The sequence below is a fragment of the Dermacentor albipictus genome, chromosome 2 (assembly GCF_038994185.2).
Source record: "Dermacentor albipictus isolate Rhodes 1998 colony chromosome 2, USDA_Dalb.pri_finalv2, whole genome shotgun sequence".
Lineage (NCBI taxonomy): Eukaryota > Metazoa > Arthropoda > Arachnida > Ixodida > Ixodidae > Dermacentor > Dermacentor albipictus.
Window position 1 is genome coordinate 45,573,700 of NC_091822.1, and position 27,452 is coordinate 45,601,151.

At 45.0% G+C, this 27,452-nt stretch overlaps 1 protein-coding gene across 1 annotated transcript; it reads left to right on the forward strand.

Moving 5' to 3' along the window:
- Nucleotides 1–5,685: 5,685 nt before the first annotated feature.
- Nucleotides 5,686–7,964, forward strand: LOC135917390 (transcription factor Adf-1-like). The gene is made up of 4 exons (XM_070532853.1): nucleotides 5,686–6,064; nucleotides 6,659–6,842; nucleotides 7,429–7,505; nucleotides 7,588–7,964. The coding sequence occupies exons 1-4, from the start codon at nucleotides 5,902–5,904 to the stop codon at nucleotides 7,941–7,943; spliced, it is 780 nt and encodes a 259-aa protein (XP_070388954.1). The 5' UTR covers nucleotides 5,686–5,901; the 3' UTR covers nucleotides 7,944–7,964.
- The last annotated feature ends 19,488 nt before the right edge of the window (nucleotides 7,965–27,452 follow it).

Consider the following 27,452-nt stretch of genomic DNA (forward strand, 5'->3'; position numbering starts at 1 on the left):
CTGCAGTTTGTCGCGCTGAGTACGCGAAACTTCGCGCCATGCTGACTGCTTCGCCGGTCTTGAAGCTTGCTTGATTATCTGAGTTCTAAATTTCGGTCTTTTGCACGTACAGTCCCGACAGCAGACCGACATAACAGCAGGAATGGCTGGTAATTCACGATTCGAGACCCGGCCACAGCGACAATTAACAATTCGACCGATGCGAAGTGGTGAAGTGACCAGGTGTGTGCAAATGAGCACAAATGGTCGGGCGCATTCGATGACCATTCACTACTCCACTACGAGCAGCACAGGTTATGAGAGTTAAATGCGCTCATCCTTGATCTCAAGCCAGCACGTTGAGGCAGCGCAGCAAGGCAGTATTGATTGCAGCACATCGATGTTCGAGCGCTGTCATTAAAACCTACATTAAGCGAGCAGCGCGAGTCGCACGTACGTGCGAGCTCATATGCATTGCATCAGTTATTACCAGTTACTAAAAGGGACAGATAGCCGCTACTACAACGCAGGCATAACTACTTGTTTAGCGGCATGCAGTAAACAAAGATTGCAGGAGGCCCGCCGTTTCGCGGCATGTCGAAAGACCGCTGCCGTCGCGGCGCGTACGATCGTGCGCTCGAGCAGTTCGCACATCGCGGCGCGTACCGTCGTGTGCTCGAGCAGTTCCGTACACATGATGCCTGCTTATTGCTGCTGTGGATTCATTTATAGCAAGCATTTCCTCGCGTTTGTCCGGCTCATACCAAACAATACCACACATGTCACGAAAGCATAAGAGGTCCAAGCATTCCCCTATTCGCGGGCTTTATTTCCTGCAATTTGATAGCACAAATACACGGTCGACTGCGCGTTTTGTTTTGAAAAGAACTTGGCTACAACCGACGCGTTAGTACGCTACGCATACACAGAGGTGACCACTACACAGGCGCTCAACCCGACGCTCGCAGAATTCCTTCTACTCGCACTCAAGACAAATGCGTGGCTGCAAAGCCTGTTTTCAGTCGTTCAGAAATAATTTACGAGTTTCCGGCTTTCCAGCTCATCGGCGTTATCGCTTGCGTGTTCTGCCGGCGTAAACAACACACTCGGGAGCGTTGCCGCTCTTCGTAATAGCTAGTCGCGTTTTTGACAAGCGTGCGTACTGAAGGATGTTGTTGGCGGGCCATAACAAGTGTCACAAACTTCTCCCGCTAAGACTGAATGCACGCCAAACTAACTTTGCCACCACGGCCCAGCTCCTTTTCACTAACTGCATAAAAAAAGCAGGCGCGGCGAGCGCGCACAAAAACTACCGAAATTAGTCGCAATAATGTGGGACTCACAGAAAGCGTCGCAAAAATCAGCCAGTATTAGTTATTCAGTAAAAGTAACTGCACCAGGATGGCTAAGCTCTTTTTTTGCTGTCTCGGAACGTTAGGTTCCGTGTCGTAAGTCTAATTGCTTGAAATGCGTTTCAGTTTTCTCAACAACTGACAAAGTTTGTCACCTTTCCGTAGTGGAATATAACAGTGATGCCGTGCCGAAGTGCACCAGGAACGCAAGAATACGCCGGGAGCCAAACAAACCAGCTTAAATTCAAGAGAAAGAAGAACAGGCAGAGGTTGGCCTGTTAGCCGAACAGCCCAACGCTCACATGGGCAGGCGGCGTCGCTCGCTTCGGCGGTTCCGTTCGTGCGTTGCGTTCGCCTAAAATTAACCTAAAAACACGACAGCTGAGGTGCTAGGGCCACTAAGATATACCTAAGTCAATGATTGGGGTCACCTACCAATTTTGTTTTTTCTCCAAATGTGAACGCGCGCCTTTATGGTGGGCTCCCCAGCAGCTAGAATTGATTTCTTTTTTTTTTTTGTCTTTCTAGTGCTCACGTAAGCCAATGGATCATTTGCAAAAATATTCCGCGCATGTGCGAGAAAGCTTTTCTACCGAAAGTACACGCAACCACTGACTAGCAGAAAAAAATATTATCACCACTTAACAGTTTTGTCTTCACTACCGTCAAACCCCTGTACTCTGCGAAGGTTCGGCAGTTCGCCTACTTAACGGAGACAATACATTACCTTTCGTTGGCCGGGTGTGTGTGGCGGTGAACTAAAGCGGCATAAAAGTCTCGGAATAATTCTCGGAAAGCTTTTCTGCTTACTGGGCTTTGGACGGGGCGCAATGTATTCTATGGACTAGAGTAGAGGAATCGTGGCTCCGTGGCTGCCGATCCGCTCAAATTCACGAAATTCTAAGCTGCTGGTGCGTTAGCAGCGAAAATGGCTTCATTGGGAACAACATTTCCCCCAAGTATGCGTCAAATTTGAGCGTCGTGGCCGTCGCGGTGCGGCTCTAAACACCTCGAATGCGGGAAAAGCACATATTGTATGGGATGGCAGCTTTCTGCAGCTACAGGTAGCGAGCCTTGCTGTCTTGAAACGCCTGCGTGACAGAAGTGCTTTGCATAGCGTTGCTATATCATGCCTGCTAGAAGAAGATCATCCGCGCCGACAAACGCAAGCTCATAACCAGCGGGGCGAAGCATGATCGATCATTTCATAGGCGCACAGGTCTCCGTTCGTCACAGGCGTCATGAACGGTTTGTCTGCCAGAACTATGACCGACCGCATTCATAAGACACTTGTCGTACTCTTCTAGCTTGTCCAGATGCACTCCTTGGGCATTCCTTTCGCCGAAGGCGATGCTCTCCTTGCGCCTCTTTCTTCATAAAGCGACGGCCACGCGACACTATCAAAAACGATTTGAATGTCCCATGGACACTCCATCCCCCAGGGATCGCTACTGAAATAGAGTTGCCTTCTACACGTACACGGAGATGCTGCTTTCAGCCACTAACCTTGGTATTTGAATAAAATCTTTTGACTTACACGTCACGTTACAGTCAGTAGTATGAACCGATTTCAGAAAAAAATATGCGCTTCAACTGTTTTCGAGTCTATGCCGGATATACTTGCTTAGTAAGCGAGCACAAAGTGATACAGCGCCACTCTCTAATGTGTTTACATGTAAAAGTAGGTGTGACTAGATTTTCTATTCTTCTCATGTTTCAGTTAAAATTTAGACAGTGAACAGAACATCTACTTATAATCGCAACACATTTTTCCTGCCATCGCGAAAACTAGCTTCTCTGTCTGTGATGTTCATTTCGAAGGCGATCTCGAAGCCCTCTGCCTGAGGACACGCACTCAAGTAGTGCGTAACCATGCAGAATCAATGTGTACTGCAACGACTACTACGCAAAAGGCGGTGTGCTCAGTTCCTGGACTGCATTCGCTGCGGAAATCAAAAAACGTTGCCGAAGCCACCCCACAGTACGTTCTGTAATCCTATGAAGAGCGCTGACCGTCAGTACTAAAATAAAGCTTAGGAAGGATGTCCGTCACACGAAATTCCTGTTAATAGCAAGACGGCAGCTGTAGCAACATCTATCTATCTATCTATCTATCTATCTATCTATCTATCTATCTATCTATCTATCTATCTATCTATCTATCTATCTATCTATCTATCTATCTATCTATCTATCTATCTATCTATCTATCTATCTATCTATCTATCTATCTATCTATCTATCTATCTATCTATCTATCTATCTATCTATCTATCTATCTATCTATCTATCTGTCTGTCTGTCTGTCTGTCTGTCTGTCTTTCTGTCTGTCTGTCTATCTATCTATCTATCTATCTATCTATCTATCTATCTATCTATCTATCTATCTATCTATCTATCTATCTATCTATCTATCTATCTATCTATCTATCTATCTCAAGATCGTAGGTTTAGATTTTTCACTGGCTCTCTTTATTATGCCAGCATGAAGAGCGATGAACGATGATAACGTGACTGCAATCCCTCCACCACACCCATTTTCGAAATCGGCCAACTATTCCGATTTTAGGATAATATACTCCCTCACTTGCCGCTTTTCGAGTACTTTCCTCGCTTCAAACTTCAACCGGTACGCACAAAACATTGCGAAGACATTCCAAAAACATCGATTACAGCTCGTCCTTTACAAACAAAGAAGAAACAGCCTGTTCTGTTTCCCTGCACCCCGGGTCAAGGCAAATGTAATTTTTGTAGTTGCTATTAGGAAAATAAAGCTTCATTTCCCTGGGAACGTGAGTGCATCGTCTGTTTGTAAATACTCGTAGATAGCCACACTAGTTAGTGAATTCATTATCATACCATTCGAGATGGTGCAGCCCCAGCGGTCACATCGCCGACGCAACCATAACGCTTGCACAGCATAATCGCAGTCTGAGCGCATAGAATGAGCTCGCAAATCACAGTTTAGATTGCGCTCTAGCTCTTCATACCACTTAACCACTGTAATTAGGCTCTCTCATTGCGTAGAGAATTTAAGAACAATTCCCATCCAAACTTAAGCAAAATTGCGATAGTACCATGTTGCTGTTCATGCAGAAAGCGCGCGCTGATATCCTGAAAGCTCATGAGACCATTTACTAAAAGCACGATGGGCTTCTCACAGAGAACGCACGTGTACCGTTTAATAATTCTGCACATGAAAGAGCAAGTGCTCGAACTTAGCAACAAAAGGGATCAACAAATATGAATAGCAATTGACGAAGCTCCGATTTTATACCATCCCAAGTACCGGCGAGAAAAAACCGCATATGCAAAAGGATATGCTTCCTCGCACATCACTTTCACTCACCTGAAAGACGAAATCCCTCGGTCTACTACACATATAGTAATACACATGACAGGCTTGCTGCAGGCATTCTCTTAGCATAAATTACCTATTGTCGATTTTTCAAAAATTAAGTTAGTTTAGGTTGTGCTGAAATGGTAATGGGCATTCACAGTCGTCGTTATGCTTTCATGGCCATGTTCGATTTTTTACAACTCAGCTATAAGCCGTCAAAGTTCTGATTGGTACTTACGAACACATTGTTTAGGGTTTTATGTAGAACAGGGTGACACTGCAATGTGACCAGACATGGTCATGTCGCTTGCTGGGACCATGGGCTATAGGCGAAACATACGTGGAACGAGTGAATGCAAGGCGCAAAAGACCAGGACTGAAGAACGACACAAACGACAGGACCGGCGTCACTGGAAACTGAGACGGCGATCAGGTTAACGCATAAAATGGCAGGATCGGTGGGAAAGCTTTGTTGAAAAAAAGGGCTCGATGTAGAAGAAATATGCTCAATTAAAACTCTTGCTTGGGCTAGTTGGTTGGGTAGTTGTTTGGGCTTGTTGCGCCTTGCCTTTACTCATTCAAGAATGAACCAACTAGCCCAAGCAAGAGTTTTACTTGAGCACACCTGAAACCAAGCCGATGCGGCGAGGAAGTAGCTACGCACGCGGGCGCAGTCGGAAGCCAACCACCAAACCGCTCTAGGCAAGTGTATCCAGTCTGTACTTAAGCGAATTCTAGAGAGCAGCTCTTAGGTGCCCCTTGCCGTCGCGGGCACCATCATCGTCCCTCGTAACCGAGCGAATGAGCACATCGAAGAATGAAAGCGAAAGCGGGGCGCAGTGGTGAGATGAAAGACTGCGATATTGAAGAGAGAGCGAGGATGAAAGCGGAGGACGAGGGTGATGCGGAACCATGAAGCGGAAAGGGGAGGAGCAGGATACTGCGAAGGCCAGAATACATGGAGCGAATATGCGACGAATAGTCGGCGTTCGACACCCGGCGGCGTACGCGGGACGCGCGGCGGCGGAGAAATCGTCGTTCGCTGCCGATCTAGCTGGCGCAGAAAAGTTCGTCGGGCGGCGACGATACCGGAAGCGGCAAACGAGCGGCGTCCCAAAGCGAGCCAATCAGGTCTCACTATCCGAAACGACTTCCGTATACGCTTCGCCGCTTGTCCGTGCATTCCGATCCCGCTCTATCGTTCACGCCGGTCTCCCGCTTTTCGCATTCATGGAATCCAAAGCGGCGCGGCTGGAATTTAACGAGAAGTTAATTTCGGCTGTTCAGAAGCGTGCCATCCTGTGGGACTGCAGTCGCTATGACTACAAAGATCAAAGGAAGAAGGCTCAGGCGTGGGAAGAAGTTGCCGCCGAAATAGGATGCGACCTGCAAGGTATGTTTACAAATATTAGTGCCTCTATGTTTCCGCATGCAGGGTGGGCTTTCTGCAACTATGTCGCTCTCGCTAAGAAGGGAGTGTCACCCATTCAAAGTACCCACTTTTCATCATAGCTCGCCGTGGTCAAAATACATTCAACTCCAACGGCCGCGCGCCCTGCATGTTACTGTGGTGGTGCCCGTACGCCAGTTGCGTGTTCTCTCGAGCGAACGAAGGTTGTTACCTCTCGTAATCAGTGAATGAACAGCGACCCCATGCAATCGCGCGACGATGCAACGATTATCTACAGGAAAGATTGCAACCGCTACAAGGGGCTGAGCTGTATGTGCGGCGATGTTGGGCGCGCGAATGTGTTCGGGCGCAGCAGTTTCGGCCCACTATAGGGCGCGTAACCGTTAGCTACGTTAATACTTTTTGTGCACACCTATATGGTTCGCCGCGGCAAGCCAAGGACAGAGGAGTGTGATAGCATTGAAATAGTATTCAGGTGATAGTAGTCAGGTGATAGCATTCAAATTGATGCTGCTCCCTTGCTTGTTGCTGGCACGCGAAGGTAGCTGTGAGCTAATAATTTTGCTGTATTTCCAGAAAAAAATCTACAGGCTAGGTGGAAGAGCCTGCGGGATACATTCACGAAAAAGTACCGGGTGCACAAACACGGCGCCCCGAGTGGCTCAGCTGCAAGTGACGCGAAGGGAATCAATGATGCAAGCGTGAGCTGGCCTTATTTCACCTTGCTGAAGTTCTTAAAAGATCAGGCGGAAGTGGCCAGGTGAGTGCCTTCTAGTTGTTTGACTTGGTCGTTTCAGGTTGGCATGCAAGCAAATGAATTGTTTTGTTTAAGTGTAAAAGTTATTGCACAGGTGAAGCAACCTGGCTCATTTAAAGTTAGAATTCTACAATACATGAAAGCAACTGGTACTTCATCATGCACGTGCGAGCTAGTTGCTTGTGTCAAACCGGTAGTATGCAAGCTAATGCAAATGAAAACAGATGGCTCACATTTCCATATGTGCCATTACTTATTTTATTTATACATATGTAAGCCTCCTACAGGTACTGGGCCATCACTGAACTGAAATATGGAAAAAAACGAATACACAAATATTAGACGGGGAAAATACAGGATTACAAAATTACAATGAAGGTGCTCCCAATGGATCCCTTTTCACCTCAAACAATCCACAATAATAATAATAACATGGGAAAAATTAAAATAAGGAAAGTCTGTACTCGCGCGCACGCTCACACACACGCTCACACACACACACGCACACACACAGGGCCCTCTCTTCTATGCCATAAAACACCGATCTACAGTCGACACGCTTCTTATAAAGGTGGTTGTATTTTTTCAGTACCATATCCAACATTTCTCAGCCGGCTGCGACTGAAACCGCTGAGGAAGTGTTCGAGAGATTGTACAACACTGGAGGTAAAAGTTACGGCTGGAGTTATTAATCATTAGAGTCAGTGCTGAGGATGTTTACGCTCCTTTGGCTTTTTCTTTTGTCCAGGAGCGCAGGAACAACAGGAGGACGAGATTTGCATTGCCCCTACAAGCTTCGTAGAAGAAAGTAGTGTTGAGGCAAAGACGTCGAATAGTGACGACACAGCAGCATTACACTCCAGCTCCATAAAACTTGTATCAGAACCTCCGAGGAGGAGGCGAGCCCAGAAGGCAAACAGGGGTACGTGGGAACAAGAACTGGACAGAGTTGACGCCCAAATAGTCGCTAACAGCGACAAAGGAGCCTTGTACGGACAGCTGTTGGCAGAAAAGTTTCGCTCTTGCCCTAAAAGGCTAAAGTCACAAATGGAACTTGAACTCTTAGATTTTTTAAAGAAATACACGTTCGAAGAACCTCAATAAAAACCTCATGCATACAGGTGTTGTGCCTAAGTTTTTGGAGGTGGCGGGAGGCCAGTATGCGCCCACTGCCACGTCACAGCACCTTCATTCATGAAGTACTGCGCGAAGATGTTTCTTGTTGCCGCAGCACTCGCACTATAGTTCCTTGACGGTGTTGCTTCCAAGTCAAGCAAGTCTCTCCTCTGGATTTCAGTCCTCCATTGAGCTGGAACAATGTTGCCATAGTCGTCCACCACGGCTGCATAGCCTGGCGGACAGTACGTTGCCTCACTTGCCGCACACAGAAAGTTGTGGAGCACACAGCACGCCAGGACAACATAAGTTGCATTGTCGGGCAGTAGGTTGATGCGGCCAAGTATAACTCACCATCGTGCAGCCAGAATGCCAAAAGCATTTTCGACGATGCGCCTGGAAAAAATACACTTCGCGCAATAATAAAAGATTGTTCAAATGCTGCCAAAGCCTTTAAGGCATATGTTAAAAAAAAGAACTCCAGTGTTCCTAAAAATAAAGCTAGGAACAATCTGCTGACAAGCAACCATGTTTTAAATTCAGTTGGAATAACTTCTTTGCACAGCAAAAAGTTGCTGTAGACATCTGGTTTGACTCACCGCAGACCTGCATGGGTGCTTAAAATGCAAGTAAATGTCATATCTGCGTTGCTCTGTTTTCTCCGACTAGTACCCTTTCCTCTTTTAACCCCACTGGGACGTGAAGTTCACCAAAGTGCGAATAATACAGAGTATAATAATACAGAGAAAGTAAAGAACACAGGCAAACTTCAGTATGCTTGTGTAATCCGTGCTTAGCGAAGCACAAGTTGTCTTCCTATGGCGAATGGAGGCTTGCCGGAAACCCCCTCCCCATACCTTGCTCTGCTCAGCCTGTAGTTGAAGACCCTCTGGGTCGGCGTCAGGTGTTTTCCTGGGTACGGGCGCAGCAAATCAGGTCGAAGCTGGAATGCCTCGTCCCCAACAAACACGTGAGGTGCAACGTTGTTGCTGTTTGGGAGACGTGCTGGTACTGGGAGGTTCAGGTCTTCATTTCCAAGCTGCCTTCCGAATGAACTTGCCTTGAACACTCCCCCGTCACTGTGCCGGCCTGCAGCCCCAACGTCGAGCATGATGAAGCGGTAGCTGGCGTCAACAATCGCCATCAACACGATAGAGAATGTGCTCTGGAGTATGTAAAAAGTTATTCACGTTATTAGAAACAGCACAGACCAGTTCGTTGCAAAAAAAAAAATACTTTGAATACTATACCTTGTAGTTAAAATATTTGCTGCCAGAGTTTGGTGGCGCCTTAATTTGGATGTGCTTGCCATCGACTGCCCCGATGCAATTGGGGAAATTCCAGCGCCTGCTGAATTTCTCAGCGATGTTTTGCCATTGGGCAAGTCCTGGCTCCTAGGTTACACAAACAAGAAAGCAGTGCATTTTGAACAGGTTGCAATGCATGACATCGCTTAAACATAAATAACTTCACTTCTGAGTATTTAACGCTCTTAATACCTGTTACGCCCGTGATTCGCTTCACAAAAAAGAGTATAAACAAAAATAAGGCCAGCCATACTCACAGGTAGGTACAGCGACTGTAAGTGCCGCCAGAGAACTTTGCAGGTGTGGTGAATGACGACATGACATGTTGATGGCGCAACTCTGAAATTCATTGCAATCTGCTTGACTGCACTCCCTGAGGAGAGGTACCTGCGCACATAGAAAAACGCTCAATCAATGAGGTGAAACAGTGGGGCTCTTCGATTTACAGACTCGGACTCACCGTCGACTCCCTGAGAAGCAGTCTAGCATTCGTTTTTAACATATATTCCTGTGGCGTGGGAAATCCTAGGACTACCCGCAAACATTCCGCGGCGAGTCCGAGATTGTAAATCGAAGAGCCCTAGTATGTGAAAGCATTAGTCATATTGCAATCGATGATGTACCTGAGGGTGATGGCCAGCCTCTCTTCAGAACACAAAGGTTCGTGACACAAGAACGACTTCACCAAGTCCCTTTTCACCAGTTTGTGCAGTTCGTTGAACTTGGGTGGTGTCATTCTATAGTATCTAAAAAACATGGTGGGGTCTGCGTCCTTTTTCATGACTTGGAACTGGAACAATTGGAGTAAAACAAGAACATTATTGAACTGTTTAAATGTATAGTCTTTTACAAAGCACTTTATGACTGGTGTATGTACCTTCTTTTTCTCTTTTTTTATTCTAAGGGAGCAATTCATGAAGTCTTGCTCAGCTGCCAAAAGCTATAAATACATACATCAACGACGCCGCCCTCACCATATTACAAAGGTTACGTCACCTGCCGTCAGCACCCAAAGACAAAAATTTCTCCCGACGGCTGGCGTAATCACTAGAGCCGAATCGGAAATGAGACGGAGGAGAATGACGCACTATGTCCATTACTAACTCTTGAGTCTAGGCGGATGGAGATGACCCATTTCATATTGCTCAAACCACCAGCGCGGCAAGAAGTTTTTAGCCACAAACTGCTGAATGAAACGCCTCATACAAGGGTGATGCATCAGACCAGTACACTCTGTGCTGTTTACACTTACATGTCAGCGGCGATTTCGCAAATTGTAGGAAACACAAACCGGTACTTACCGCGGTGTGGTACTCTCCTTCTTTTTTTCTCTGTTGCCATACCTGGTGCACCCAGTGTTTACGCTGCCTTTTTTTTCTTTGAAGTTCTATTAACTTCATTAACAATAATTTCTTTTTCTGAAGGAGGAGGCTCCGAATAAGAGCCATGGTTAGGCAAGTTCACGTGTGCTACTTTCGGGTCTGCTTGCTTCAGTCGCGCGCGCGTTGAGCCACACAACAGAGCCGCGGTGTTCGAGGAGCAGAAAGTTGTTTACCCGCCCAGTGTTGCCACAACGCATAGCATCGCCGCTTTCATTAAAACTACATCGGCACATGAATGTCCCAAACACATAAAAAAGTCTAGAAATCAGTTCTAAACAAACTTTTACGCGTTTTTAGAGTGTTCCGTAATTCAAAAGCGATAATAATTGTCGTTAATTTTTTTTTTGTCATGTGTTTCACAACAGCGCATTTGCCTCGTCTAGCCACACTGATAACAACGCAGCGACTCGCCGGCGGCAGCCGGCCTATCTTCGCTCCATGTAGCGCAGCCCGACGAACATACGGCGTCGCGCCGCGGCAGATTTTTTGCCGCCCGAACTTCGACGTGAAAGCTCGCTCCATGTATTCTGGCCTAAAGGCGTGGGACGAAAATCATCTTGCCGCGCAAGAAGCGCTTTGCGGCTACGATGGCTACAGGATGGCGCCGGAGCAGAGCGCGTCGTCCATATGGAAACAGTTTCATGAGCGGAGGTCTGTCTGCGGCGGCTGCTGTGAATCGCGCCCACGCGTCACCCACGTGCGGCCTCTACGAATCTTTCGATTAGCGAGGCATTGGTGCCCCACATCACTCCATTTTCAACGTTCCGCAGGAGATAGGTTGCCCGCGCTAGCCAATATATCGCGAAATAAAAACACGTATACAGCTGCGCTCAAATTTTGCCTTAGAGAATATTCTAATCGTCGCAAAATTTTTTTTCTTGACTTTACCTTAAAGTTTTTTGGGGTCTCCTGAAACAATTGGCAAAGTTTGCGTTCTGAATCATACAAAGGTAAAAACATTAATTTCATTGTTGTTCGCGAATAATGTTGATATAAAGGCTGATATATATTTTCAATGCTGAACACTTTCCCTTAGAGCAATACGCAATATGCCACTGAAATTCAAGCAGGTATTCAACAGCAAGACGAGGAATTATTTTCACCTCTTCTGAGATTGCACCGATTTATTTATGTCGCTCCAGTCGGACCATCTGATGCAGCCTTGATACAGCAAACCCAGTTTCTGCAATGCTGTAAACGCGACATATAAAATGCACAACTTGGCGCGAACTTTATTGCAGAGCTCGCAATATACTTTAGCTTCCTTTGGCTCCAATTTCCCTGAATATGCCGCAGCGTAGGTTCCACTAGGTGAAAGACACTTGCAACAATGTTTCAGAAACCAGGTAGACATTACATGAACAGAAAAGCCCTTGCGTGTGGATTCTTGCTCCGGTGGAGCTTGTTTATCCATGTCGCTCCATATGACTCCTTAATATCGCGCCACACAAGTTGCGATGTGTGAGCAGAGCATCTAAGCCTGGTTCGTAATAAATGTCAAAAGATAAACGGAACATACCCGCAAAAATCCACTTGCCTAGTGCAACTCTCTTGTGGCACGAAAATAAAAGCCTACAGGAGGCAGTAAACGCCCGGCCGCACAGTACAAATTTATGCGTAGAAAGAAGTCAGAAATCACACGCATCAATCACGGTAAAAGAGAATCTGGATAAACAACACTTGTGGTCTATTGGACCCTACAGCTATTGCCATTATGTAGTTTTCACCGGCAAGATAACCATGTTTCCTACGAAAGTGAGCAGAGGGAGCCCTGGCGCTACGATGTCAGTTTGGCTGTAGCATAGGAATTGTGGTCAGACAGTGGATGGGTATGATATTCATGCTTGTGGCTATGAACATTCGTGCGGCTTTGTTTACGATGCTCCATCTCCCTTCATTAGCCTGCCTAAGTTTCGAAGAAATCCTATTTTTGTAAACGCAGAATGCAATACAATTCGGCCCATTAGCATTGTTGCCTTCAGAAAACAGTATTTGCTGAAGATTATCCGTTTTATCCGTTTATACGCTTTAAGCTAGAAGGTAATATTTCCGCCAAATGTATATGTACTAGCGATCTTACTACTAACGATACTAACGATGCTACCTGAACTACGATACGCTTGTACCTCCCATGATCGCTAACTGCAGAGCTCCCTCTCGTAAGTATTCTAGGAAAACCTACGGCCGAGAAGAGCGCGATATTTTTGGAAGTATATATCTGCATTTTATCACACCACGCATGTACGTTCTTGTTTGTATGCCAGGATGCGCATATTATTACGTGAACTGTATTCTGGCATGCGCCCTTATTGTGCGAGTTTAAAACCATTGCAGTATCTTGGGCTTGATGTATCTTCGGCTTGGCGGTCATTCCACGGTAATTCAAGCACACGTCTAGGGGAATGATAGGCAAATTCAGGTTACTCCCTAATGGGTCCATTACAGGGCCCTGAAAAAATGCGTGTTCGCTTAACTACAGCGGCCATTCTGCCACCGCGGTTAACGAGGCTAAACGGCTTCAGCGTAGAGCGCTCCCTTGAATGGGAATGTTTTTGAAAGCGGCGTACCAACCTAAGTTCGTTGAACCTCAACCCCGTGAATACATGCTCGGTGACCGACTACAAAATTAAAGACTGCTACGAAAAGGCTTAAACTAACACTAATGACCTGAAGTTCAGTGAGGAGTAAGTACACGGGGAACCGAGTAATTTCTACCGGACCAGGTTAATAACCCTGGACCAGGGCGCAGTGAACAGTGGCAGACGTGCCAGCAGTAACACTCAAAAGATGGGATTGGTCAACCGCTTGGAAAGCGGTGATTTCACGAGACGAATGCCATACCTAGGAAAACGTTTGCAACTTTGTGTCTATGAAATTGCAAGAAACTGGAATATACTGTTGAGAAGTTTTCCTCGTTTTTATTTGTTTTGTGATTGTTGCAGAAAAAGAAAATATCTTGCGTCAGAGTAAAACACTTTACCTGACTCCCACTGACTAGGTAAGTCAACAGATTGAAACAAATTCCTTAAGATAATAGGGACAACGCGTCCCTACGTTAACGCGTCCCTGGCTTGGGTACCATCACGTGCGCACCCAAAAGAAACACAGCTTTCTTTTCAATAATTAGTCGGACTCCAGATCTAAAGGGAGCGCGAACAGAAAGGAACAACGCTGCTTACGTGTGGCAATGAAAAAGCACTGCAGTCGCTTTGGTGAAATGTTTCTCTTTTCCTTTTCTTTTTTTATCGGTGCATTCCTTCTCCGCGTAAGCTCTCGCCTGGCTTTTAACAGCGCCTAGGTAAAGCCAAATAAAAACACGCTTGCCTGCTTGCAAGGAGTTCATAACTAGAAGTACCGCTCAGGGTCATTCAATTGGACGTTAATGATTTTTATTTTTTGCACCTCCTACCCATGCCGTCACATGCCGCACGACGCACACATTAGGCCACACATTTAGTATGGCGTAGTGCTTGGTGACAGTGCAAGGTTACCTAGTCCTAGGTCATTTTGTGTACAGGAACCTCGCTGAGAAATATGACCAATTCTAGTATTCTATGTGGTCTTACTCTTTGCCATCGACCGTTATTGGTATCATCATTCGGTGACGCGGCCGACTGTATACAACGCCTAATTTTCGTTCAATGATGCATACAATGGTTTCGCATTAAAAAAAGGAAGCAATAAGCCACCGAGGCTCGAGGATAAAGCTGATTTCCCACCTCGTCCTCATCTTTACACATTGTGTCAACTTCAACGTCGAAAGTTTGGTCTCTTAGATATTCGCCTGAGAGAGATAAACGGAAGGCATGGGTTTTAACCAGTCAAGAATCGTAAAGGTGGAGAGAAAAAAAAAGGGGAAGAAAGCCAAGTTTGCCAGGTTAAGCTCCGGCTGGCTATCCTGTACTGGGATAAGGGCTAAAAGGTAGCAAAGGTGGTAGAAGAAATAATTGCTTATGATCAAGTCAAGAAGCTACGTCGATTTTATATTTCAATTATTCAGGACTGCTATTGTCAATGTAGTGGTGCATTCAACGGTTAAGCGAATAAAACGGAAGTATATTCAGGAGAGAGATATAGAGAGAGACAAAGCTTTATTGTTGTTCAGCAGGTTAGTGAGCATGCAGATTCAGTACAGGTCATCACTCTCAGCGTATTTGATGACATACAGGCCAACCTATTAGGTAAAGGAGAAAAGACGAAAAATACGTCAAAATCGGTCGCATACCTTAGGTCTCAAATTGCTAAGGCCAGGTTAGCGCCACTACACAAAATGTGAATGCTTCTTGGAACCATAGTACGTTTTTTACTCTAAAAGCAAACGCATCTAGATGACGGAGGCGCGAAATTAGCAACGTTACGGTGAATCCATTTACTGTCCGAGACGTGCTTATATTTTCAAGGAGAATACAACTGGTATGGGCACGTGCAATCAAGAATCTTTTCGCTACATATTTTGGCGTCCTAAGAGGTGACTTCTGGCATCCAGTATCGGTTGCCATGTGGGATATATCCCTTGATTTTAAGCTTTTTGTTGCAGGAGTCACACGAGTTTATAAAGCATATTCATGGTTTGCAAATTCGTGGCTTACAAAGTTCATATCCTATTTGAAATTTGTTTTTTTTGTTGTTTTATTCTTTCTTTACCTGTTTTCGATTCCTATACGTTGAATTTTGTACTTGCCTCTTTATTTCTGCTATATCACTTCATTACAGTTCCTGTGTATGAACTGTCTCCGATACAGTTTTCAATAGGTGTTTGTATTGTGTAACCCTGAGCTTCATACTACCCAACTAAACTGAAGCATGGAAACTTGTTAGGCTTTGCCTTTTATTATTGCTGCAGTTTCGGTCTCAGAAATATTCTCTTAATGCAGTCGTGCACTTTGTGTATGTGTGTGGCATTTCATAGGAGACCATTGCGGGCAAGTCCAAGCTCATGGAGCCGAAACCATCTCCTACCAGTAGTTGCCATATATATGAGTTTTGGTACCAGGGCCACAGGTTCCACAGTGTTCAGTACTTAGGAATATTCCCGCAATATGGCTTAGCAAACGGCGCTATCACGACCCGATGGCGCCGTACATAGCGCTTGCGCGAGAAACGTGCACTTGCTCTACGTGAAAAAAGAAAAAAACGGAAGCAAGTAAATATATAAAAAAAACTCGAAACTGGAATACAAAACTGCTATCGCAACGTCGTACGTTGTTCGTCATATCAAAGTTGTACTGATTATTTAACACCCTTTGTGAAATTTCACTGACAATCGCAGTTTTGAAAAAGAAAATTGGCCGATAAGGTTTGTTCCCTTTTGCAGTTTGATTTGTATCAGCACAACGTAAAGCAGAGAGTGCCACTGGTGGTTCAAACCGTATCTGATGGTCACATTTCCCAGGCTATGGGTGTAATTTTGCATGCAAGGCACAGTCTGTGGTCTTTCTTTGGCCATGGGTGGCTCACTGGCGTTGCATTGCTCACTAGGTGGTGGCGGCTTAAACACCTGGCCGTCTTCCGATGTAAGGCTAATGCTAAAATTCTAGTGAAGACTGGTTGAAAAAAAAAACACCAGGTGGTAAAACTTATTCAGGTGTTCCACCTATGGCGCCAACTGCAATTCGATTTGCATTTTAACAATATTAAACCCCACAATTTCGTGCACAATATTAAACCCCACAATATTAAACCCCTCCAATCGAAGAGCCCTAGTATGTGAAAGCATTAGTCATATTGCAATCGATGCTGTACCTGAGGGTGATGGCCAGCCTCTCTTCAGAACACAAAGGTTCGTGACACAAGAACGACTTCACCAAGTCCCTTTTCACCAGTTTGTGCAGTTCGTTGAACTTGGGTGGTGTCATTCTATAGTATCTAAAAAACATGGTGGGGTCTGCGTCCTTTTTAATGACTTGGAACTGGAACGATTGGAGTAAAACAAGAACATTATTGAACTGTTTAAATGTATAGTCTTTTACAAAGCACTTTATGACTGGTGTATGTACCTTCTTTTTCTCTTTTTTTATTCTAAGGGAGCAATTCATGAAGTCTTGCTCAGCTGCCAAAAGCTATAAATACATACATCAACGACGCCGCCCTCACCATATTACAAAGGTTACGTCACCTGCCGTCAGCACCCAAAGACAAAAATTTCTCCCGACGGCTAGCGTAATCACTAGAGCCGAATCGGAAATGAGACGGAGGAGAATGACGCACTATGTCCATTACTAACTCTTGAGTCTAGGCGGATGGAGATGACCCATTTGATATTGCTCAAACCACCAGCGCGGCAAGAAGTTTTTAGCAACAAACTGCTGAATGAAACGCCTCATACAAGGGTGATGCATCAGACCAGTACACTCTGTGCTGTTTACACTTACATGTCAGCGGCGATTTCGCAAATTGTAGGAAACACAAACCGGTACTTACCGCGGTGTGGTACTCTCCTTCTTTTTTTCTCTGTTGCCATACCTGGTGCACCCAGTGTTTACGCTGCCTTTTTTTTCTTTGAAGTTCTATTAACTTCATTAACAATAATTTCTTTTTCTGAAGGAGGAGGCTCCGAATAAGAGCCATGGTTAGGCAAGTTCACGTGTGCTACTTTCGGGTCTGCTTGCTTCAGTCGCGCGCGCGTTGAGCCACACAACAGAGCCGCGGTGTTCGAGGAGCAGAAAGTTGTTTACCCGCCCAGTGTTGCCACAACGCATAGCATCGCCGCTTTCATTAAAACTACATCGGCACATGAATGTCCCAAACACATAAAAAAGTCTAGAAATCAGTTCTAAACAAACTTTTACGCGTTTTTAGAGTGTTCCGTAATTCAAAAGCGATAATAATTGTCGTTAAATTTTTTTTTTGTCATGTGTTTCTCGACAGCGCATTTGCCTCGTCTAGCCACACTGATAACAACGCAGCGACTCGCCGGCGGCAGCCGGCCTATCTTCGCTCCATGTAGCGCAGCCCGACGAACATACGGCGTCGCGCCGCGGCAGATTTTTTGCCGCCCGAACTTCGACGTGAAAGTTCGCTCCATGTATTCTGGCCTAAAGGCGTGGGACGAAAATCATCTTGCCGCGCAAGAAGCGCTTTGCGGCTACGATGGCTACAGGATGGCGCCGGAGCAGAGCGCGTCGTCCATATGGAAACAGTTTCATGAGCGGAGGTCTGTCTGCGGCGGCTGCTGTGAATCGCGCCCACGCGTCACCCACGTGCGGCCTCTACGAATCTTTCGATTAGCGAGGCATTGGTGCCCCACATCACTCCATTTTCAACGTTCCGCAGGAGATAGGTTGCCCGCGCTAGCCAATATATCGCGAAATAAAAACACGTATACAGCTGCGCTCAAATTTTGCCTTAGAGAATATTCTAATCGTCGCAAAATTTTTTTTCTTGACTTTACCTTAAAGTTTTTTGGGGTCTCCTGAAACAATTGGCAAAGTTTGCGTTCTGAATCATACAAAGGTAAAAACATTAATTTCATTGTTGTTCGCGAATAATGTTGATATAAAGGCTGATATATATTTTCAATGCTGAACACTTTCCCTTAGAGCAATACGCAATATGCCACTGAAATTCAAGCAGGTATTCAACAGCAAGACGAGGAATTATTTTCACCTCTTCTGAGATTGCACCGATTTATTTATGTCGCTCCAGTCGGACCATCTGATGCAGCCTTGATACAGCAAACCCAGTTTCTGCAATGCTGTAAACGCGACATATAAAATGCACAACTTGGCGCGAACTTTATTGCAGAGCTCGCAATATACTTTAGCTTCCTTTGGCTCCAATTTCCCTGAATATGCCGCAGCGTAGGTTCCACTAGGTGAAAGACACTTGCAACAATGTTTCAGAAACCAGGTAGACATTACATGAACAGAAAAGCCCTTGCGTGTGGATTCTTGCTCCGGTGGAGCTTGTTTATCCATGTCGCTCCATATGACTCCTTAATATCGCGCCACACAAGTTGCGATGTGTGAGCAGAGCATCTAAGCCTGGTTCGTTATAAATGTCAAAAGATAAACGGAACATACCCGCAAAAAGCCACTTGCCTAGTGCAACTCTCTTGTGGCACGAAAATAAAAGCCTACAGGAGGCAGTAAACGCCCGGGCGCACAGTACAACTTTATGCGTAGAAAGAAGTCAGAAATCACACGCATCAATCACGGTAAAAGAGAATCTGGATAAACAACACTTGTGGTCTATTGGACCCTACAGCTATTGCCATTATGTAGTTTTCACCGGCAAGATAACCATGTTTCCTACGAAAGTGAGCAGAGGGAGCCCTGGCGCTACGATGCCAGTTTGGCTGTAGCATAGGAATTGTGGTCAGACAGTGGATGGGTATGATATTCATGCTTGTGGCTATGGACATTCTTGCGGCTTTGTTTACGATGCTCCATCTCCCTTCATTAGCCTGCCTAAGTTTCGAAGAAATCCTATTTTTGTAAACGCAGAATGCAATACAATTCGGCCCATTAGCATTGTTGCCTTCAGAAAACAGTATTTGCTGAAGATTATCCGTTTTATCCGTTTATACGCATTAAGCTAGAAGGTAATATTTTCGCCAAATGTATATGTACTAGCGATCTTACTACTAACGATACTAACGATGCTACCTGAGCTATGATACGCTTGTACCTCCCATGATCGCTAACTGCAGAGCTCCCTCTCGTAAGTATTCTAGGAAAACCTACGGCCGAGAAGAGCGCGATATTTTTGGAAGTATATATCTGCATTTTATCACACCACGCATGTACGTTCTTGTTTGTATGCCAGGATGCGCATATTATTACGTGAACTGTATTCTGGCATGCGCCCTTATTGTGCGAGTTTAAAACCATTGCAGTATCTTGGGCTTGATGTATCTTCGGCTTGGCGGTCATTCCACGGTAATTCAAGCACACGTCTAGGGGAATGATAGGCAAATTCGGGTTACTCCCTAATGGGTCCATTACAGGGCCCTGAAAAAATGCGTGTTCGCTTAACTACAGCGGCCATTCTGCCACCGCGGTTAACGAGGCTAAACGGCTTCAGCGTAGAGCGCTCCCTTGAATGGGAATGTTTTTGAAAGCGGCGTACCAACCTAAGTTCGTTGAACCTCAACCCCGTGAATACATGCTCGGTGACCGACTACAAAATTAAAGACTGCTACGAAAAGGCTTAAACTAACACTAATGACCTGAAGTTCAGTGAGGAGTAAGTACACGGGGAACCGAGTAATTTCTACCGGACCAGGTTAATAACCCTGGACCAGGGCGCAGTGAACAGTGGCAGACGTGCCAGCAGTAACACTCAAAAGATGGGATTGGTCAACCGCTTGGAAAGCGGTGATTTCACGAGACGAATGCCATACCTAGGAAAACGTTTGCAACTTTGTGTCTATGAAATTGCAAGAAACTGGAATATACTGTTGAGAAGTTTTCCTCGTTTTTATTTGTTTTGTGATTGTTGCAGAAAAAGAAAATATCTTGCGTCAGAGTAAAACACTTTACCTGACTCCCACTGACTAGGTAAGTCAACAGATTGAAACAAATTCCTTAAGATAATAGGGACAACGCGTCCCTACGTTAACGCGTCCCTGGCTTGGGTACCATCACGTGCGCACCCAAAAGAAACACAGCTTTCTTTTCAATAATTAGTCGGACTCCAGATCTAAAGGGAGCGCGAACAGAAAGGAACAACGCTGCTTACGTGTGGCAATGAAAAAGCACTGCAGTCGCTTTGGTGAAATGTTTCTCTTTTCCTTTTCTTTTTTTATCGGTGCATTCCTTCTCCGCGTAAGCTCTCGCCTGGCTTTTAACAGCGCCTAGGTAAAGCCAAATAAAAACACGCTTGCCTGCTTGCAAGGAGTTCATAACTAGAAGTACCGCTCAGGGTCATTCAATTGGACGTTAATGATTTTTATTTTTTGCACCTCCTACCCATGCCGTCACATGCCGCACGACGCACACATTAGGCCACACATTTAGTATGGCGTAGTGCTTGGTGACAGTGCAAGGTTACCTAGTCCTAGGTCATTTTGTGTACAGGAACCTCGCTGAGAAATATGACCAATTCTAGTATTCTATGTGGTCTTACTCTTTGCCATCGACCGTTATTGGTATCATCATTCGGTGACGCGGCCGACTGTATACAACGCCTAATTTTCGTTCAATGATGCATACAATGGTTTCGCATTAAAAAAAGGAAGCAATAAGCCACCGAGGCTCGAGGATAAAGCTGATTTCCCACCTCGTCCTCATCTTTACACATTGTGTCAACTTCAACGTCGAAAGTTTGGTCTCTTAGATATTCGCCTGAGAGAGATAAACGGAAGGCATGGGTTTTAACCAGTCAAGAATCGTAAAGGTGGAGAGAAAAAAAAGGGGAAGAAAGCCAAGTTTGCCAGGTTAAGCTCCGGCTGGCTATCCTGTACTGGGATAAGGGCTAAAAGGTAGCAAAGGTGGTAGAAGAAATAATTGCTTATGATCAAGTCAAGAAGCTACGTCGATTTTATATTTCAATTATTCAGGACTGCTATTGTCAATGTAGTGGTGCATTCAACGGTTAAGCGAATAAAACGGAAGTATATTCAGGAGAGAGATATAGAGAGAGACAAAGCTTTATTGTTGTTCAGCAGGTTAGTGAGCAGGCAGATTCAGTACAGGTCATCACTCTCAGCGTATTTGATGACATACAGGCCAACCTATTAGGTAAAGGAGAAAAGACGAAAAATACGTCAAAATCGGTCGCATACCTTAGGTCTCAAATTGCTAAGGCCAGGTTAGCGCCACTACACAAAATGTGAATGCTTCTTGGAACCATAGTACGTTTTTTACTCTAAAAGCAAACGCATCTAGATGACGGAGGCGCGAAATTAGCAACGTTACGGTGAATCCATTTACTGTCCGAGACGTGCTTATATTTTCAAGGAGAATACAACTGGTATGGGCACGTGCAATCAAGAATCTTTTCGCTACATATTTTGGCGTCCTAAGAGGTGACTTCTGGCATCCAGTATCGGTTGCCATGTGGGATATATCCCTTGATTTTAAGCTTTTTGTTGCAGGAGTCACACGAGTTTATAAAGCATATTCATGGTTTGCAAATTCGTGGCTTACAAAGTTCATATCCTATTTGAAATTTGTTTTTTTTGTTGTTTTATTCTTTCTTTACCTGTTTTCGATTCCTATACGTTGAATTTTGTACTTGCCTCTTTATTTCTGCTATATCACTTCATTACAGTTCCTGTGTATGAACTGTCTCCGATACAGTTTTCAATAGGTGTTTGTATTGTGTAACCCTGAGCTTCATACTACCCAACTAAACTGAAGCATGGAAACTTGTTAGGCTTTGCCTTTTATTATTGCTGCAGTTTCGGTCTCAGAAATATTCTCTTAATGCAGTCGTGCACTTTGTGTATGTGTGTGGCATTTCATAGGAGACCATTGCGGGCAAGTCCAAGCTCATGGAGCCGAAACCATCTCCTACCAGTAGTTGCCATATATATGAGTTTTGGTACCAGGGCCACAGGTTCCACAGTGTTCAGTACTTAGGAATATTCCCGCAATATGGCTTAGCAAACGGCGCTATCACGACCCGATGGCGCCGTACATAGCGCTTGCGCGAGAAACGTGCACTTGCTCTACGTGAAAAAAGAAAAAACGGAAGCAAGTAAATATATAAAAAAAACTCGAAACTGGAATACAAAACTGCTATCGCAACGTCGTACGTTGTTCGTCATATCAAAGTTGTACTGATTATTTAACACCCTTTGTGAAATTTCACTGACAATCGCAGTTTTGAAAAAGAAAATTGGCCGATAAGGTTTGTTCCCTTTTGCAGTTTGATTTGTATCAGCACAACGTAAAGCAGAGAGTGCCACTGGTGGTTCAAACCGTATCTGATGGTCACATTTCCCAGGCTATGGGTGTAATTTTGCATGCAAGGCACAGTCTGTGGTCTTTCTTTGGCCATGGGTGGCTCACTGGCGTTGCATTGCTCACTAGGTGGTGGCGGCTTAAACACCTGGCCGTCTTCCGATGTAAGGCTAATGCTAAAATTCTAGTGAAGACTGGTTGAAAAAAAAAACACCAGGTGGTAAAACTTATTCAGGTGTTCCACCTATGGCGCCAACTGCAATTCGATTTGCATTTTAACAATATTAAACCCCACAATTTCGTGCACAATATTAAACCCCACAATATTAAACCCCTCCAATCGAAGAGCCCTAGTATGTGAAAGCATTAGTCATATTGCAATCGATGCTGTACCTGAGGGTGATGGCCAGCCTCTCTTCAGAACACAAAGGTTCGTGACACAAGAACGACTTCACCAAGTCCCTTTTCACCAGTTTGTGCAGTTCGTTGAACTTGGGTGGTGTCATTCTATAGTATCTAAAAAACATGGTCGGGTCTGCGTCCTTTTTCATGACTTGGAACTGGAACGATTGGAGTAAAACAAGAACATTATTGAACTGTTTAAATGTATAGTCTTTTACAAAGCACTTTATGACTGGTGTATGTACCTTCTTTTTCTCTTTTTTTATTCTAAGGGAGCAATTCATGAAGTCTTGCTCAGCTGCCAAAAGCTATAAATACATACATCAACGACGCCGCCCTCACCATATTACAAAGGTTACGTCACCTGCCGTCAGCACCCAAAGACAAAAATTTCTCCCGACGGCTAGCGTAATCACTAGAGCCGAATCGGAAATGAGACGGAGGAGAATGACGCACTATGTCCATTACTAACTCTTGAGTCTAGGCGGATGGAGATGACCCATTTGATATTGCTCAAACCACCAGCGCGGCAAGAAGTTTTTAGCAACAAACTGCTGAATGAAACGCCTCATACAAGGGTGATGCATCAGACCAGTACACTCTGTGCTGTTTACACTTACATGTCAGCGGCGATTTCGCAAATTGTAGGAAACACAAACCGGTACTTACCGCGGTGTGGTACTCTCCTTCTTTTTTTCTCTGTTGCCATACCTGGTGCACCCAGTGTTTACGCTGCCTTTTTTTTCTTTGAAGTTCTATTAACTTCATTAACAATAATTTCTTTTTCTGAAGGAGGAGGCTCCGAATAAGAGCCATGGTTAGGCAAGTTCACGTGTGCTACTTTCGGGTCTGCTTGCTTCAGTCGCGCGCGCGTTGAGCCACACAACAGAGCCGCGGTGTTCGAGGAGCAGAAAGTTGTTTACCCGCCCAGTGTTGCCACAACGCATAGCATCGCCGCTTTCATTAAAACTACATCGGCACATGAATGTCCCAAACACATAAAAAAGTCTAGAAATCAGTTCTAAACAAACTTTTACGCGTTTTTAGAGTGTTCCGTAATTCAAAAGCGATAATAATTGTCGTTAAATTTTTTTTTTTGTCATGTGTTTCACGACAGCGCATTTGCCTCGTCTAGCCACACTGATAACAACGCAGCGACTCGCCGGCGGCAGCCGGCCTATCTTCGCTCCATGTAGCGCAGCCCGACGAACATACGGCGTCGCGCCGCGGCAGATTTTTTGCCGCCCGAACTTCGACGTGAAAGTTCGCTCCATGTATTCTGGCCTAAAGGCGTGGGACGAAAATCATCTTGCCGCGCAAGAAGCGCTTTGCGGCTACGATGGCTACAGGATGGCGCCGGAGCAGAGCGCGTCGTCCATATGGAAACAGTTTCATGAGCGGAGGTCTGTCTGCGGCGGCTGCTGTGAATCGCGCCCACGCGTCACCCACGTGCGGCCTCTACGAATCTTTCGATTAGCGAGGCATTGGTGCCCCACATCACTCCATTTTCAACGTTCCGCAGGAGATAGGTTGCCCGCGCTAGCCAATATATCGCGAAATAAAAACACGTATACAGCTGCGCTCAAATTTTGCCTTAGAGAATATTCTAATCGTCGCAAAATTTTTTTTCTTGACTTTACCTTAAAGTTTTTTGGGGTCTCCTGAAACAATTGGCAAAGTTTGCGTTCTGAATCATACAAAGGTAAAAACATTAATTTCATTGTTGTTCGCGAATAATGTTGATATAAAGGCTGATATATATTTTCAATGCTGAACACTTTCCCTTAGAGCAATACGCAATATGCCACTGAAATTCAAGCAGGTATTCAACAGCAAGACGAGGAATTATTTTCACCTCTTCTGAGATTGCACCGATTTATTTATGTCGCTCCAGTCGGACCATCTGATGCAGCCTTGATACAGCAAACCCAGTTTCTGCAATGCTGTAAACGCGACATATAAAATGCACAACTTGGCGCGAACTTTATTGCAGAGCTCGCAATATACTTTAGCTTCCTTTGGCTCCAATTTCCCTGAATATGCCGCAGCGTAGGTTCCACTAGGTGAAAGACACTTGCAACAATGTTTCAGAAACCAGGTAGACATTACATGAACAGAAAAGCCCTTGCGTGTGGATTCTTGCTCCGGTGGAGCTTGTTTATCCATGTCGCTCCATATGACTCCTTAATATCGCGCCACACAAGTTGCGATGTGTGAGCAGAGCATCTAAGCCTGGTTCGTTATAAATGTCAAAAGATAAACGGAACATACCCGCAAAAAGCCACTTGCCTAGTGCAACTCTCTTGTGGCACGAAAATAAAAGCCTACAGGAGGCAGTAAACGCCCGGGCGCACAGTACAACTTTATGCGTAGAAAGAAGTCAGAAATCACACGCATCAATCACGGTAAAAGAGAATCTGGATAAACAACACTTGTGGTCTATTGGACCCTACAGCTATTGCCATTATGTAGTTTTCACCGGCAAGATAACCATGTTTCCTACGAAAGTGAGCAGAGGGAGCCCTGGCGCTACGATGCCAGTTTGGCTGTAGCATAGGAATTGTGGTCAGACAGTGGATGGGTATGATATTCATGCTTGTGGCTATGGACATTCTTGCGGCTTTGTTTACGATGCTCCATCTCCCTTCATTAGCCTGCCTAAGTTTCGAAGAAATCCTATTTTTGTAAACGCAGAATGCAATACAATTCGGCCCATTAGCATTGTTGCCTTCAGAAAACAGTATTTGCTGAAGATTATCCGTTTTATCCGTTTATACGCATTAAGCTAGAAGGTAATATTTTCGCCAAATGTATATGTACTAGCGATCTTACTACTAACGATACTAACGATGCTACCTGAGCTATGATACGCTTGTACCTCCCATGATCGCTAACTGCAGAGCTCCCTCTCGTAAGTATTCTAGGAAAACCTACGGCCGAGAAGAGCGCGATATTTTTGGAAGTATATATCTGCATTTTATCACACCACGCATGTACGTTCTTGTTTGTATGCCAGGATGCGCATATTATTACGTGAACTGTATTCTGGCATGCGCCCTTATTGTGCGAGTTTAAAACCATTGCAGTATCTTGGGCTTGATGTATCTTCGGCTTGGCGGTCATTCCACGGTAATTCAAGCACACGTCTAGGGGAATGATAGGCAAATTCGGGTTACTCCCTAATGGGTCCATTACAGGGCCCTGAAAAAATGTGTGTTCGCTTAACTACAGCGGCCATTCTGCCACCGCGGTTAACGAGGCTAAACGGCTTCAGCGTAGAGCGCTCCCTTGAATGGGAATGTTTTTGAAAGCGGCGTACCAACCTAAGTTCGTTGAACCTCAACCCCGTGAATACATGCTCGGTGACCGACTACAAAATTAAAGACTGCTACGAAAAGGCTTAAACTAACACTAATGACCTGAAGTTCAGTGAGGAGTAAGTACACGGGGAACCGAGTAATTTCTACCGGACCAGGTTAATAACCCTGGACCAGGGAGCAGTGAACAGTGGCAGACGTGCCAGCAGTAACACTCAAAAGATGGGATTGGTCAACCGCTTGGAAAGCGGTGATTTCACGAGACGAATGCCATACCTAGGAAAACGTTTACAACTTTGTGTCTATGAAATTGCAAGAAACTGGAATATACTGTTGAGAAGTTTTCCTCGTTTTTATTTGTTTTGTGATTGTTGCAGAAAAAGAAAATAACTTGCGTCAGAGTAAAACACTTTACCTGACTCCCACTGACTAGGTAAGTCAACAGATTGAAACAAATTCCTTAAGATAATAGGGACAACGCGTCCCTACGTTAACGCGTCCCTGGCTTGGGTACCATCACGTGCGCACCCAAAAGAAACACAGCTTTCTTTTAAATAATTAGTCGGACTCCAGATCTAAAGGGAGCGCGAACAGAAAGCAACAACACTGCTTACGTGTGGCAATGAAAAAGCACTGCAGTCGCTTTGGTGAAATGTTTCTCTTTTCCTTTTCTTTTTTTATCGGTGCATTCCTTCTCCGCGTAAGCTCTCGCCTGGCTTTTAACAGCGCCTAGGTAAAGCCAAATAAAAACACGCTTGCCTGCTTGCAAGGAGTTCATAACTAGAAGTACCGCTCAGGGTCATTCAATTGGACGTTAATGATTTTTATTTTTTGCACCTCCTACCCATGCCGTCACATGCCGCACGACGCACACATTAGGCCACACATTTAGTATGGCGTAGTGCTTGGTGACAGTGCAAGGTTACCTAGTCCTAGGTCACTTTGTGTACAGGAACCTCGCTGAGAAATATGACCAATTCTAGTATTCTATGTGGTCTTACTCTTTGCCATCGACCGTTATTGGTATCATCATTCGGTGACGCGGCCGACTGTATACAACGCCTAATTTTCGTTCAATGATGCATACAATGGTTTCGCATTAAAAAAAGGAAGCAATAAGCCACCGAGGCTCGAGGATAAAGCTGATTTCCCACCTCGTCCTCATCTTTACACATTGTGTCAACTTCAACGTCGAAAGTCTGGTCTCTTAGATATTCGCCTGAGAGAGATAAACGGAAGG

Excerpts from the sequence above, each read along its gene's own strand:
- LOC135917390 (XM_070532853.1), top strand. The coding sequence starts at position 5,902 with ATGGAATCCAAAGCGGCGCGGCTGGAATTTAACGAGAAGTTAATTTCG. Across the intron at positions 6,843-7,428 it reads GATCAGGCGGAAGTGGCCAG|TACCATATCCAACATTTCTC; the intron begins GTGAGTGCCTTC and ends GTATTTTTTCAG. Across the intron at positions 7,506-7,587 it reads GAGATTGTACAACACTGGAG|GAGCGCAGGAACAACAGGAG; the intron begins GTAAAAGTTACG and ends TCTTTTGTCCAG.